We start from the raw sequence: 13,511 nt of genomic DNA, 5'->3' as shown, positions 1-13,511 counted from the left end.
GCTCAGCATAGAATAAATAATACTTCTTAGAAGATAAAAAGCATAAGTAGGTCAGGCACGGTGGCTCACGTCTGTTGTCCCAGCACTTTGGGAGGCTGAGGCAGATGGACTGCTTGAGCTCAGGGGGTCGAGACAAGCCTGGACAACATGGCGAAACCTAGTCTCTACAAAAAATATAAAAATCAGTTAGGTGTGGTGGCATATGCCTGTAGTCCCAGCTACTTGGGAGGCTGAGGTGGGAGGATCGCTTGAGCCCGGGAGGCAGAGACTGCAGTGAGTCATGATTATGCCACTGCACTGTAGCCTGGGTGACAGAGTGAGACCCTGTCTGAAAAATAAATAAAAGCATAACCATTAAAAAATGTGATTAATTAGATGTGATCAAACTTAAAGCTTTTGTTTTATCACCATTATGTAAATGAAAAGGTAGGTTACAGAATAGAAAATATTTCCAAAATCTGGTGAACTCTCATAACTGGACATGAAGAAAAACCTCTAATTTAAAAAATAATCAGCAAGACTTCAACACACACTTCACAAAAAATATATATCAGTAGTCAAGGGAAAGCATTTTTAAGTTAAATCAAAAGTACAATGAAGTATCATTCCATACAAAGATAGCATATTTTAAAAGACTCAGAGTACAAAGTACTGGTGATGATATGGAATAATCAGAATTAACATTTTGAGTTCTGGTTATTTGCTAACATTTTCCATTACACATTCTACAGTGTCGAGTAAGGTGAGAGCTGCATCTAAAGGACTTCCCGCACTGACTGCACTGAAAGGGTTTTTCACCAGTATGAATTCTATTATGTTGACAAAGTGTGGAGGAAGTATTAAAGGCCCTCCCACAGGCATGGCATTTATAAGGTTTCTCTCCACTGTGTGTTCTCTTATGAGTAACAAGGGAAGAGTGCGCACTGAAGGCTTTTCCACATTCCTTGCATTTATACGGTTTCTCTCCACTGTGTGTTCTCTTATGAGTAACAAGGGAAGAATGGGCGCTGAAGGCCTTTCCACATTGCTTGCATTCATAGGGTTTCTCACCAGTATGAACTCTCCTGTGCAGAGTGAGCTGCATGACACGACAAAAGGTCTTTTTGCAGTCCTTACATTGATACGGTTTTTCTCCAGTGTGAGTTCTCCAATGTTCAATCAGGGAAGACAGGCGCACAAAAGATTTCTTACACTTACTACACTCATAGGGTTTTTCTCCAGAATGAGTTTTCTGATGTCTAATGAGCTGGGCACTTTGAGTGAAGGCTCTGCCGCACTCCTTACATTCATATGGCTTTTCTCCACTATGAATTCGCTGGTGATCCATAAGGGCTGAGGAACGGCTGAAGGCCTTTCCACATTCACTGCATTCATGGAACTTTTCTCTCGTATGTGTACTCTGATGCTGTGTGAGATGAGTCATCTGGCTGAAGGTTTTCCTACATTCCTTACATTTGTAAGGTTTCTCACCCGTGTGAATTCTCTCATGCTGGGTAAGGTGTGCCCTCTGGTTGAAGGTTTTACTACATTCGTTACATTTATAGGGTCTCTCTCCCGTGTGGATTCTTTGATGTTGAATGAGAGTTGACCGACGAGTGAAGTGTTTCCCACAATCTAAACACTGATTGCATTTCTTTCGTGTGTGATTTCTCTTACGGAGAGTAAGCTGCGTATTGTGGCAGTATACATTTCCACATTCCTTACATACGTTTCTTGTACATTTTATCACTGTGTCAAACTGAGATAATACTTCATTAATAGCCCTCTTTGCAGATAACTCCTTAATCTCTGCACCTGGTACATCTGAACGGGGAAAAAAAATTAATGAACAGAAGCAAGTTAAACTAATGTAACACGCCCGCCTTTTATCTTTTCAAACCCACTTTAGGCACCTACTCAAGAAATTAAGCTACCAGTTTTTAAGGTTATATTGATAAGAATGCTTATTGAAATAGGCTTTACATTGGAAACAAACTAGGTGTCCCTCATCATTAACCATGGTATATCTCTATCTGTAGTACTACTCAGCTACTAAAAAGACTGAACTTCAGCTGTTTTCTGACCTGCAGGATAATGTATTCAGTGAAAAGAACAAGATGCTGACTTATGTGCTAAGTTATACCACAAGTTTCAAAACACAAAAAGGTAAACGACAGTTTCTGTATGTATATGTACGCATTAACCAGAGGAATTAATGTGTCCAGATAGAAGGCACCTCCAGTTAGTTTACTGCAGAAAACAATTTGACATAATATAGAAACAATAAAATCAATCATACAATCAGGGGCAGACAGGGCATCAATTCTCGTTGATACAGACATTTTGAGATTGAAGAGATCACTAAGCAAACAGGAAAAATAAGAGGGTCAAGTGCAGGCTGCAAGGAAACAGATTTAGAGCTTAAGAAAACATGTACTGTGGGGAACTGCAGAAGCCAAAATGGCATTACAGGAAGGCTGATCAACATGATCAAAAATTAAAGAAAGGCAATAGGATTTGCGACAAAGACGAACATAATACCCTTCTAACCTGTAGTTATTTTTACTGTTTAGGAGCTAAAGGGCAGAGATGCTGGCTGTGCTTGATGTAAAAGTTAAGAACAGAACCGTGGTCAATTACAAATGACTGAGTTTGGCCTGTTCTTCATGCACTAAACATGTGGGAATCCCAGTTTTTTCCAGATTGAACTGTGTATGTAGACAGTGGAGAGGGCTAACCTCATGAAGGGTGCAAGAGGAGCTGGTTTTACAGGGGACCTCCACCACAAGGCCTAATGATTTTTAAAATGAACTCAAATGAAAGATTATTACCAAATGTGACGATTCAAGCTCATTGTTCTACATCCTTTGCACCACAGAAATACCCATTTTAGCAAGAACCATAATTAGTCAGATACCAACTACCTTTCAATGTTGTCTTACTCTAATGTCTTGGTCTTACTTTGGTTACCTTTTCTTCATGAATAGTGAGGCCCTGGAATTCTAACACAGGATGTTTCCTGTTTCTCCTGCTACCAATCAATCAGTCCTTCTCTGCTATCCATAGGCAAGTCACTTCTTCCATTCCTAAGGGTCCATCACCACAAAACATATAGAAAACACGTTCATCTCCAATTCTGAATTACTATTGAGATCCAGTTACATATTTCTAATGTACAGTTCAAGACATACCTTAATTCTAACAATTCCCTAAATAAATATAGCAGAAATGTACTTCATTTCCTCACTTTCTGTAACTTTAAATATCACCAAGTTTTGAAGCTAAAACTCTACTAACTCCCACACACCAAAATAACCCGTTTTAATCAGTTTCTACCAGTTAATTAGTTTCTACTTTGCACAAGGTTTGTGGAAGCAAGTCTTAATCCCCTCACTCAAATGTAAACTCACTGCAAGTTTCTATGCTTTTAAACAAACTCAGAAAAGAACACAGCAGGCTTTGAGACTGTTCTCCTAAGAAAGGTGTGCTTACAAGGTTGGCCCGATTGACCTCTAAGGAACTTGGGTTTCAGGAGGGTGTCTACCATTCCCGGAACTGGTAGAAGTGACTTACCACACCTAAACTATTTGTGCAGATGATGTGGTTTATGCAGAACACCTACTTTCGTTTTGAGAGTCTGGATTTTCAGCATACACTAGGCAGAGGGTACCTTTATGGCTTCCCTAAGTAAAATTCCTTGGCACTAAGTCTAATGTTATCTAGCTGCTATCATCTCACACATACCACACAAGTTGCTGCTAGAGGAATTAAGTACCTCCTTTGTGACTCCACTGGGAGAGGAATCTCAGAAGCACATTCCTGATTTCCTCCAGACCTTGCCTTATGAGCTTACCTTTGCTGATTTTGCTTTATATCTTTTGCTAAAATAAAACTTAGCCATTGTGCAGTCAAGAATTTAACCTTTTCCAAAGAGAGGTCTAGTCTTTGCCCTTGGCTCCTGGGAGGTAATCTCTGACACCTTGAAATATCCTGCATGATAAAAGTGTCTCTATTTGCCTATGGGCGTTGGACCACACCAGAGAGTCAAATTATGTGATTTATGTAGGGCTCCAGGTCACATGATATTAGGGCGACCTCCAGAAGGGCTAGAGCCTGAGGTGAGACATGAGCAGTCAGCCATGTCTACATGATGGTGCCCTAATGAGGAGTCTGGATACCAAGGGTCAGGTAGGCTTCCTTGGTTGGTCAAACACTGTGCATATTGCCACACATCATTGTTGGGAGGAGTTAACACTGTCCATGACTCCACTGTAGGGGCATAAATGGAAGTCCTCCTAGACTCTGCCCATGTCTTTTTCCTTGGCTGATTTTAACGTGTATCCTTTCATGGTAATAAACTGTAACCATGAGTATAACAGCTTTCAGTGAGTTCAGTAAGTTCTGTGAGTCCTCGTGAATTATCAAACCTAATTATCTTGGGGACCTTTGGATTTGCAATTCATGTCAGAATTCAGGGTGGTCTTGGGGATCCCCATACTTTTCAGCTGGCATCAGAATGATGGTGTTCTTCTAGACTATTTACTAACTTTGCAGGCATGAATACAACGATATCATGACTCCTGTGACTACTCCTAGTAAGTCCTTGAACCTGGAGGTGGTCTTGGGGACTCTCAACAGTTGATTAGTTTTAAAAAAGGAATGAATGTTAATGAATAAATGACCAATGAATATACCCATTCAAACAATCAGACCACTATATAAGTCATTTTACAGTAAAGAAAACAACAGTATCAAAAAATCAAATAAAAAAAAAGTTGGAAAAACAGGATACTGAGTTTAAAAAGAAGCTTACCATAGACAAAGAGGGAAGACACACCTGTAATTTCTGAGCCCACAGGCATTTATAAAAGTAGATATAAACGGTGGGTGATCAGTATCCTTTTAGGAACTCAAACTCAAGAAGCCTCAATGTCTACATGTGTGTGGAACAGTGGAAGACAGCATCCTTCACATCTTAAAGGTGCTTTGCCCTCTAGAACTGGTATGCCTTTAATATACATGGCTTACCCCTGCTGGTTGGTTCTTCATACTCACCTGGCAATGGGACTCTTATCTCTTCTTTTCCCATTATCCAAGGCAGTTTCCTTTTCTCCAACAGTGAAATCACAGATTTAGAAATGGAAAGTCCTGTGAAAATAAATAGAAAGAATTGGCTATGCTCTGGTTACTCAGGTATTCTGACAGATCAACACTGTAATCAAAACACAAGCCATTATAAAAACAAAAAAATCAGAATATCTGGCAGATAGGATAAAGAAAGCTGCTCACTTCAATTTCCACATCTCATGTAAATTCTGAATCTCACCAAAGACTCCCAGTATTTAAAAAAAAAAAAAAAAAAAAAAAGACACGCTCAAGACATGCTGAATTAAGGGCTTTAAGCACTTACCCAGCCAGACCAGGTTCTGATAATTCTCCAACATCACAGTTGTGTACAAATCTCTCTGAGCAGGGTTCAGGAATCCCCACTCTTCCTTGGAGAAGTCAATGGCCACATCTTGGAATGTCACTGATCCCTGAAATGACAAACACTTTCTTAGAAGAGTCCAGGTAAATAACTGGAAGTGGGGAGGAGCTGATAAGGACTCTGTGTCTTGTAAGAGCAGTTTATTTAAGTTGCTGAAGAACAATACTGTGAAATAGTGTCTGTTAAAATTTGGGTATAGAAAAATACTTAATAAGGGAAACATTCAAGATGAACAGGGTGATTCAAAAAACATTGAATAATTTAAGAAATGTATTGCCCAGAGATTGTGTATCCATGTATTCAAAACCAATCTGTAAAGGAACTATCACAGTTGATTTCATAATCTTACATATTCATAGTATGACCACACATTGACTTTGTCGAAAGCCAGTCATGATCAATTCTGTCATGGATCTTTAGTGTGGGCATCAGAATAACTTACAAATTACTTTTTCGCTGAAACAAAATATACTGTCCTTTCTTTAAATCTGGATTGGGGCCGGGCGCGGTGGCTCAAGCCTGTAATCCCAGCACTTTGGGAGGCCGAGGCGGGTGGATCACGAGGTCAGGAGATCGAGACTATCCTGGCTAACATGGCGAAACCCCGTCTCTACTAAAAATACAAAAAACTAGCCGGGCGTGGTGGCGTGCGCCTGTAGTCTCAGCTACTTGGGAGGCTGAGGCGGGAGAATGGCGTGAACCCGGGAGGCGGAGCTTGCAGTGAGCCGAGATCACGCCACTGCACTCCAGCCTGGGCGACACAGCGAGACTCCGTCTCAAAAAAAAAAAAAAAAAAAATCTGGATTGGACCTACAATTTGCTTTAATCAACAGAATGTGACAGAAGTAACACTAACTAGTTCCAGGTGAAAGCTTTAGGAAGGCTTGGCATCTTCTGTTTTGCCCTCATAGGGGCTCATCACACATAAGAAAAGCCAATGAGACATTGCCAATGGCGAGTGAGGGATTCTGAGACTACATCAAATAAAGCTGAGGAACTCAGCTAGCAGCAAAGAACAGTGGCCCAGATATAGGACTCCAGCTATTCTAGCTAAATATAAAATATATGAACGAAGAAGTCATCCTGGGGATTCAGGCCCCGGCAGGCATCATAGGATCAGAGATTAATCATTCCCACCCTGTCGAGTTCAGTGTGGATTCCTCACCCATAGAATCATACGAAATAAAGTAGTCCTTGCTCTTGCAGCTACATTTTAGGGTAGTAGATGTAATGGTCCGAAAACTGCAGCAGATGTGTTATTATTTCACCTTATTTGCTTCCATCAGGTGTGCAACAGAAGCAAGGAAGAAGGTTTCATCCTCAGCTACTTTTGAAGAAGCTGGGAAGAACTGAGGATGCCCAGCCTATGGTTAGTTTTCCTTTCCAATATCCTGGGACTTCATCAACTCATAATACAACTATGATTCCCAATTACTCCAATCATATACAGTTGCCCTGTGTCGTCCTTTCCAGATACACCCCTGCACCATCTGTAACAACAGTACAAAGGTCAAAAGCTATTGAAACTTTATCATACTAAACATGAGGCAGAGAAGGTTCCTCTTTTCTCACTTGAATGTGGGGTTTAAGAAATCAGTATCGCTGGGTGCAGTGGCTCACACCTATAATCCCAGTGTTGCTGGACTAAGCTGAGGGTCAGGCTGCTATTTATTGAGGCCCAATAACGAGATGCAGATGAACTGGGGAGGAAGGGAGTTTTTATTTCTGTAGCCAGTTACAGGGAGAAGACCTGGAAATTACTGCCAGACCAACTCAAAATTACAAAGTTTTCCAGAGCTTATATACCTTCTAAACTATATATCTACGTGTAGGTATGCATTCATCTAAAGACAAGTGATTAACTTCTTTTAATCTATAACCAAAGACTGAGTCTTGAAGACCTTCCTCTGGAGCCTCAGCAAATTTACTTAATCTAAATGGGTGTAGGGTGCTGGAGTGATTACCCTTATCTTGTCTCCTGCTAAACCACGGTGGTTTGGGGAGTTCCTTCAGACCTCCAATAAACTTATTTGTGGAGGCGCAGGGAGTTTCTTCAGACCCCCCCCCAGTAAAACTTGTTTCATCCTAAATGGGTCCAATTAAGAATCCCTTCATTATTTTGTCATGCTTTAAGGCCCAGGAAAGGCCAAGGCAAAACTCTTGGTGGGCTTTTGTTACATTCCAGCCGCTGTATAAGGGTACTGGCTTTTAATATTTAACCTGTCTGTCAGTACTGAAACAGCTGTTACGGAGACCTGTGTTTGGCGAGACGTGGCCTGCCGCACCAGCACTTTGGGAGGCCAAGGCAGGAGGACTGCTTGAGCCCAGAAGTTCAAGACAAGCCTGGGCAACACAGCAAGACTTCGTCTCTACAAAAAAATTTAAAAATTAGCCAGGCACGGTGGCTCACACCTGTAGTCCCAGCTACTCAGGAGGCTGAGGCAGGAGGACTGCTTGAACCTAGGAGGTTGAGGCTGCAGTAAGCCATGATCAATATGATGAATTCATGTCCAATATGATCAGTTTACACAAACAATCCACCCATCAGCAGATCCCTGATCAAGAAACTGAGTATTACCAGCACCTCCAAGATTCCCCAAGATTGCTTCAAGACATACCTCTTGCTATCCTGAATTCTGTCACCATAAATGAGGCAGACTACAGTATTTTTTTTTTTTTTGTTTTTTTTTTGAGACGGGGTCTCGCTCTGTCACCCAGGCTGGAGTGCAGTGGCCGGATCTCAGCTCACTGCAAGCTCCGCCTCCCGGGTTCACGCCATTCTCCTGCCTCAGCCTCCCGAGTAGCTGGGACTACAGGCGCCCGCCACCTCGCCCGGCTAGTTTTTTGTATTTTTTAGTAGAGACGGGGTTTCACCGGGTTCGCCAGGATGGTCTCGAACTCCTGACCTCGTGATCCGCCCGTCTGGGCCTCCCAAAGTGCTGGGATTACAGGCTTGAGCCACCGCGCCCGGCCGACTACAGTATTTTTAATGAATATTTTTTCTTGATCTTCTTCAGATGCCGGCATTTTCTTTTTCTTTTAAGAGAGAGGGGTCTTGTTGTGCTGCCTCGGCTGGACCGCAGTGGCTTTTCACAGGTGTGGCCACACCGCGCTGCGGTGCTCAAATGCTGGGCTGAAGTGATCCTCCTGCCTCAGCTTCCCAAGTGGCTGGGACTACAGGGGTGCCCAGATGCCAGTATTTTTTCTACAACTACATCTTCTAAAAGATCACCAAAAGATACAGGTTGAATATCCCTAATCTGAAATGCTTCAAAATCCAAAACACAAGGAGTAAGGAAAATACTGCCTGTTTTCCTAAAAGAAAGAAAATACAGGCCGGGCGCGGTGGCTCACGCCTGCAATCCCAGCACTTTGGGCGGCCGAGACGGGCAGATCATGAGGTCAGGAGATCGAGACCATCCTGGCTAACACGGTGAAACCCTGTCTCTACTAAAAATACAAAAAAAAAAAAAAAAAATTAGCCGGGCCTGGTGGCGGGCGCCTGTAGTCCCAGCTACTCAGGAGGCTGAGGCAGGAGAATGGCCTGAACCTGGGAAGCGGAGTTTGCAGTGAGCCGAGATTGTGCCACTGCACTCTAGCCTGGGCGACAGGAGACACCGTCTCAAAAAAAAGAAAAGAAAGAAAATATAAGTTTCCCCTTTGAGAAGAAAATCTATTTCTCAAACAAAATGTCTTGGTGTCTACACTTAGCAGGCTAAGAATCAAATCTGGTTGTATTTGCACAAAATTTCAGAGACCATGCAAACACCCTGAAGAGAACTCTATTTTGGGAAATATAGCCAGCTCATCCATCTTGTCCCTTGCAGCAGACTTCTTGTTCCTCATTTACAGAAAGCCAATAGGTTTTTCCCAGAATTCCACAGATGAAGCCTGTGACTTTATTTTAAGCTGCCCAACTTCAAACTGGAACCTTTGATCCAAAACACTATCTTTGACTAATGTCCTAATAAATGGCCTGACTTTGTTAACCTGGACTTCATGCTCGAGACATCAATCACATTCCCATTCCTCCAAATTTCCAAAGGCAGATTACCATAACTGAGCCTAAACCACTCACTAGCATTTTCTATGCTGCGTCCTCTCAGTCTGGAGCAGTAAAGAAAGTCAAAGATGACGGAGTATTCACCTCTACTTCAAGAAGATGACAGTCCCCGGATAAAGGCTCTCGTCTTCTCCAGGGAAAGTATCTTTGACCCACCACATAGTGCTTAAAAGAAGACTGGTGACAGTGGAGATTCAGATTAATTCATTCAGTGAATAAAGGAACACTGAAGTACAGGACATGGACTCTGAGAGGTCCCGATAGTCCCATGTGTTGCTGAATGAAAAGACCTGAACCTTGTCTCGGTGTCAGTCTTTACCATCCAAGTAAGCAAAAGTAGATGTGCCCAGGACTTAAAACCTATGATGTTGCACGAAAAGAAGATAAAACAAAAACTTACCTGAGACATGGCTAATGGCCACTGCGCTGGAACAGTGTCCCGAACAGTGACCGGGTCCTGGAAATGCAGAGCTAAGGAGAAGGAAGAAAACTTCAGTGACCAGATTCTCGAACCCACTGCCACCCATTTTCAACCACGTTCCTAACAAACTCCAAGAACGAAAGATTTCACGGTCAAAAGAAAACACTGTTTAGCGTGCAGCTCTGGTTTCTAAAACTGTAACTGGGCCTTTTTCAATGCTCCAGTCGCCTACTCTGGGATAGAACCATTCACACAACGAGTCATTTTAATAATGCCCTCCGTGTACACAAACGCCAACACACAGATCACGCGCGCATTGTTGTCAGGCACCCGCCTCCTCCACACTCAGGCTGGGTCGCCTGCACGGATCCCTGGGCCTCCAGCCATTCGCCGGCCACTCCTCCCCGGAGTGCCTCTGAGACAGACCGCCCCGACGCAACACAAACCTCATAATGGCCCAGGCTCCGCGTGGCGCTGGGAAAATACCGTCCAACAAAAGAGAAACGGCGACGCTGCCCACTCAGGTGTCCTTGGAGCCCGCCAACCTGAAGCAGCTGCCGCACCGCGTGTGCCGAGTGGTTTCTGGGAGTAGGCGAGGACTCGCAGTGCGCATGTGCAGCCTCACGCCCCCCGCTCCCAGAGACCAGACTATAGAGGCATCCTTGGCTAAGGGACAAGCTACCTGGGGCACAAAGTACGCATGCGTACTGTCGTCCCGTAGGACCTCGACGCCGAGCGCGGTGGAGGCGGTTCCGCTGGTGATTGAGTACGCGTGCGTGAGCTCGGCGTTGGGGGCGTGGCTTTGTGCCCGTTGGAGGCGTTGAGAGAACGCTGCGCCTGCGCACAGAGAACCAAGCGGTTGCCTTCTGAGGGATGAATCGTGGGAGGCTTTAAGAGGTGGGGAAAGGCCTATGATAATATATTGGCGTGGACATGTGCGTCTTAAGTTTGGGAAAATGTTTGTTATTAGAGGTGAGTGGGACCGCCGGGCGTCTGCTTTGGTGTATCTGATAGGCCCCATTCTCTGTGAGGTTAGGCCCATTCTCCGTGAGGTTGTGTGATTTGATGTGTGACCCTATGTGCATCTCTGTGGGTGTTTTGTTGACACTTGAGCTGTAGAGTGTGTCTGCTGTGTGACTTTTTATTGTTTAATCTTTATGAGCTTCAATTGCTCTTGTGGCAATGGAACAATATTTCTCAGCTAATGGTGTTGTGAGGATTAAGTGTTCATAAATGTGCCTGCCACAAAATAAGCAATGAATGGAGAAATTGTGCTTCAGTGCATTATTTAGATTACGGGCTTCCGGGTCATTTGATTCTACTTTGTCATTGTTTTGAGCTATTTATCAACTCACATTGCGGATCGCTGATGGCAGTTCAAATTACTTCTTGTTTATACAAAAGTAAATTGGAGAAGGCTCAGTTTACTTCCCTCCTCCATCTCCATTTGGGAGGAGGCCAGTTTTTGCCTCTTTTGCTGCTGCACATCATTTTAATTAAATTTTTTTTTTGTTGTTGTTAAACAGCGTCTCACTCTATTGCCAACACTGAAGTGCAGTGGCACCATCATAGCTCACTGCAGCCACAACCTCTTGACATCCTGGATTGAAACTATCTTCCTGCCTCAGCCTCCTGAGTAGCTGGAACTACAGGTGCGCACCACCATGCCCGGCTAATTTTTTAAGTATAGGTGAGATCTCACTATGTTACCCAGGCTGGTCTCAAACTCCTGGCCTCAAGTGATCCTCCCACATTGACCTACCAAAGTGCTGCGATTACAGGCATGAGCCACTGCAGCCAGCCACTTTAATATTCTTGATCTATAAATGTGATGTTTTTTTCGGCTGGAGGAAGTGTTCTCTTATGAGTTAGTTCATGTCACCAGTTTTTCTCATTAATGAGTTAAGTAAAATCTTCAAGCTGTGTTTTTCGCCTATTAGAGTGCCTTGTGATTTTTTCCTGATAGCTGAATGTGATGTACTTGGTAAAATAAGCTGCATGATAGGTCTTTAGTAACATGGTGATAAGATTTGGTTGTGAGAGGGGAAGTGTTCTATAGTCTGCAAAAAACATATAAACTTAGGCACATTAAAATTTTAAAGAGTTTCTTTAAGCAGACAGCAGTTCATGAATTGGGCATTGCCAGACCACATGCAGCTTAGGGCCCCTCTGAAGAGGCATGAGGGAAAGGCTTTTACAGGCTGAACTCAGAAGCAAGACAAAGAAAATACTTGGTTAGTGTAGAGCCTTATTTGGCTCATTCCAGTGGAAAGCCAATAGTAGGAGGTTAATTGGTGGTTTCTGATTGGTTAAGGCCAGTTACACTGAGTTGGGTTTGGGTTTGCTTAGGTTAAGAATTCAGGATACTGGAGCCATCTCAGCCTAATGACCTCCCAATTAATAGTTTAAGAAACCTTAATGGTAAGGTTTCAGTCTTTTGTTTTGTTTTGTTTTTTGTTTTTTTGAGACTGCGTCTCGCTCTGTCACCCAGGCTGGAGTGCAATGGTGCAATCTTGGCTCACTGCAAGCTCTGCCTCCCGGGTTCATGCCATTCGCCTGCCTCAGCCTCCCGAGTAGCTGGGCCGACAGGCACCCACCACCATGCCCAGCTAATTTTTTGTATTTTTAGTAAAGATGGGGTTTCACCACGTTAGCCAGGATGGTCTTGATCTCCTGACCTCATGATCCGCCCGCCTCAGCCTCCCAAAGGTTTCAGTCTCTTATCCTGTGCCCAGGGACTATGAATTTCACAAGTGCTTCTCAGTAAAACCCTCCTTCCCCTTAAGTGGGACAGGATGGCAAGAGGGGACCAGAGTTTATTTTCCTTCTTCTAAGTCATTTGGACACTGATAAAATGCCAAGATGGTAGGCTCTGGTAAAATGGTTTCTCTCCAGAGCATTGAACAGAATGCTCTGGTATATTTCAAAATGGCTACTCTTCCTCTTCCCCTGCCAGAACCAGCTGGGGACTTTTCTCAGATCTTCACTGTGAGAACCTGCTAGAGTTCTTGGAGATGAAACTCACGAAAGTGTAAAGATAGAAACCATATAAGCCAGGGGAGACTGGGGGACTATATTCAGCATCCTTAAATAAAAGAAGTGCCATTCTTGGGAGGCCCATAGGAGGGATTCCTGCTTCTCAATTGTAGGATATTGAGCAGCATCCCTGATCTCCAGCCACTAGATGCTAGGTGCAAACCTGCTAACACTCTCCAGCCCCCACAACCAGTTGTAATGAACAAAAATAATTCCAAACTGGGGGCATTATATTAAGTGAAATAAGCCAGGGACTGAAAGACACATATTACATGTTCTCATTCATATGTGGGAACTAAAACTGTGGATCTCATGGAGGTAGAGAGTTGACTGGTGGCTTCCAGAGGCTGGGAAGGGACAGGGGAAGAAGAGAGGTTTGTTCCCAGGTACAAAAATACAACTGGACAGAGGGGATAAGATCTAGTGTTTGACAGTACAATAGAACAACTATAGCTAGCAATATTTTGTGGTATAATTCAAAATTGCTGGAGGAGAGGAATTGGAATGTTCCCAACATGGGTGAA

At 43.5% G+C, this 13,511-nt stretch overlaps 1 protein-coding gene across 4 annotated transcripts; it reads right to left on the bottom strand.

Moving 5' to 3' along the window:
• Window positions 1-486: 486 nt before the first annotated feature.
• LOC112613373 (zinc finger protein OZF-like) lies at window positions 487-10,713 on the bottom strand. Of its 4 annotated transcripts, none has more exons than XM_025368816.1 (6): window positions 10,398-10,713; window positions 9,931-10,001; window positions 5,390-5,516; window positions 5,035-5,127; window positions 3,901-3,969; window positions 487-1,803 (listed from the first exon to the last, which is right to left on the bottom strand). In XM_025368816.1, the coding sequence occupies exons 2-6, from the start codon at window positions 9,937-9,939 to the stop codon at window positions 704-706; spliced, it is 1,398 nt and encodes a 465-aa protein (XP_025224601.1). In that variant the 5' UTR covers window positions 9,940-10,001; window positions 10,398-10,713; the 3' UTR covers window positions 487-703. The 4 variants fall into 4 exon arrangements, with proteins under 4 accessions (XP_025224601.1, XP_025224602.1, XP_025224603.1 ...); XM_025368817.1 differs by having other exon boundaries at window positions 493-1,803; window positions 10,634-10,707; XM_025368818.1 differs by lacking the exon at window positions 3,901-3,969 and having other exon boundaries at window positions 493-1,803.
• Between the last annotated feature and the right edge of the window lie 2,798 nt (window positions 10,714-13,511).

Source organism: Theropithecus gelada, chromosome 19 (genome assembly GCF_003255815.1).
Source record: "Theropithecus gelada isolate Dixy chromosome 19, Tgel_1.0, whole genome shotgun sequence".
In the NCBI taxonomy this organism is placed as follows: Eukaryota; Metazoa; Chordata; class Mammalia; order Primates; family Cercopithecidae; genus Theropithecus; species Theropithecus gelada.
Note: the sequence above shows the minus strand (reverse complement) of the source record. Positions and strands in the feature narration are given on the sequence as shown.

Coding starts and splice junctions, on each gene's coding strand:
- LOC112613373 (XM_025368816.1), bottom strand. Junction 3,970..5,034: donor GATAAGAGTCCCATTGCCAG/GTGAGTATGAAG, acceptor TTTATCATGCAG/GATATTTCAAGGTGTCAGAG. Junction 1,804..3,900: donor TAGACCTCTCTTTGGAAAAG/GTTAAATTCTTG, acceptor TTCCCCGTTCAG/ATGTACCAGGTGCAGAGATT.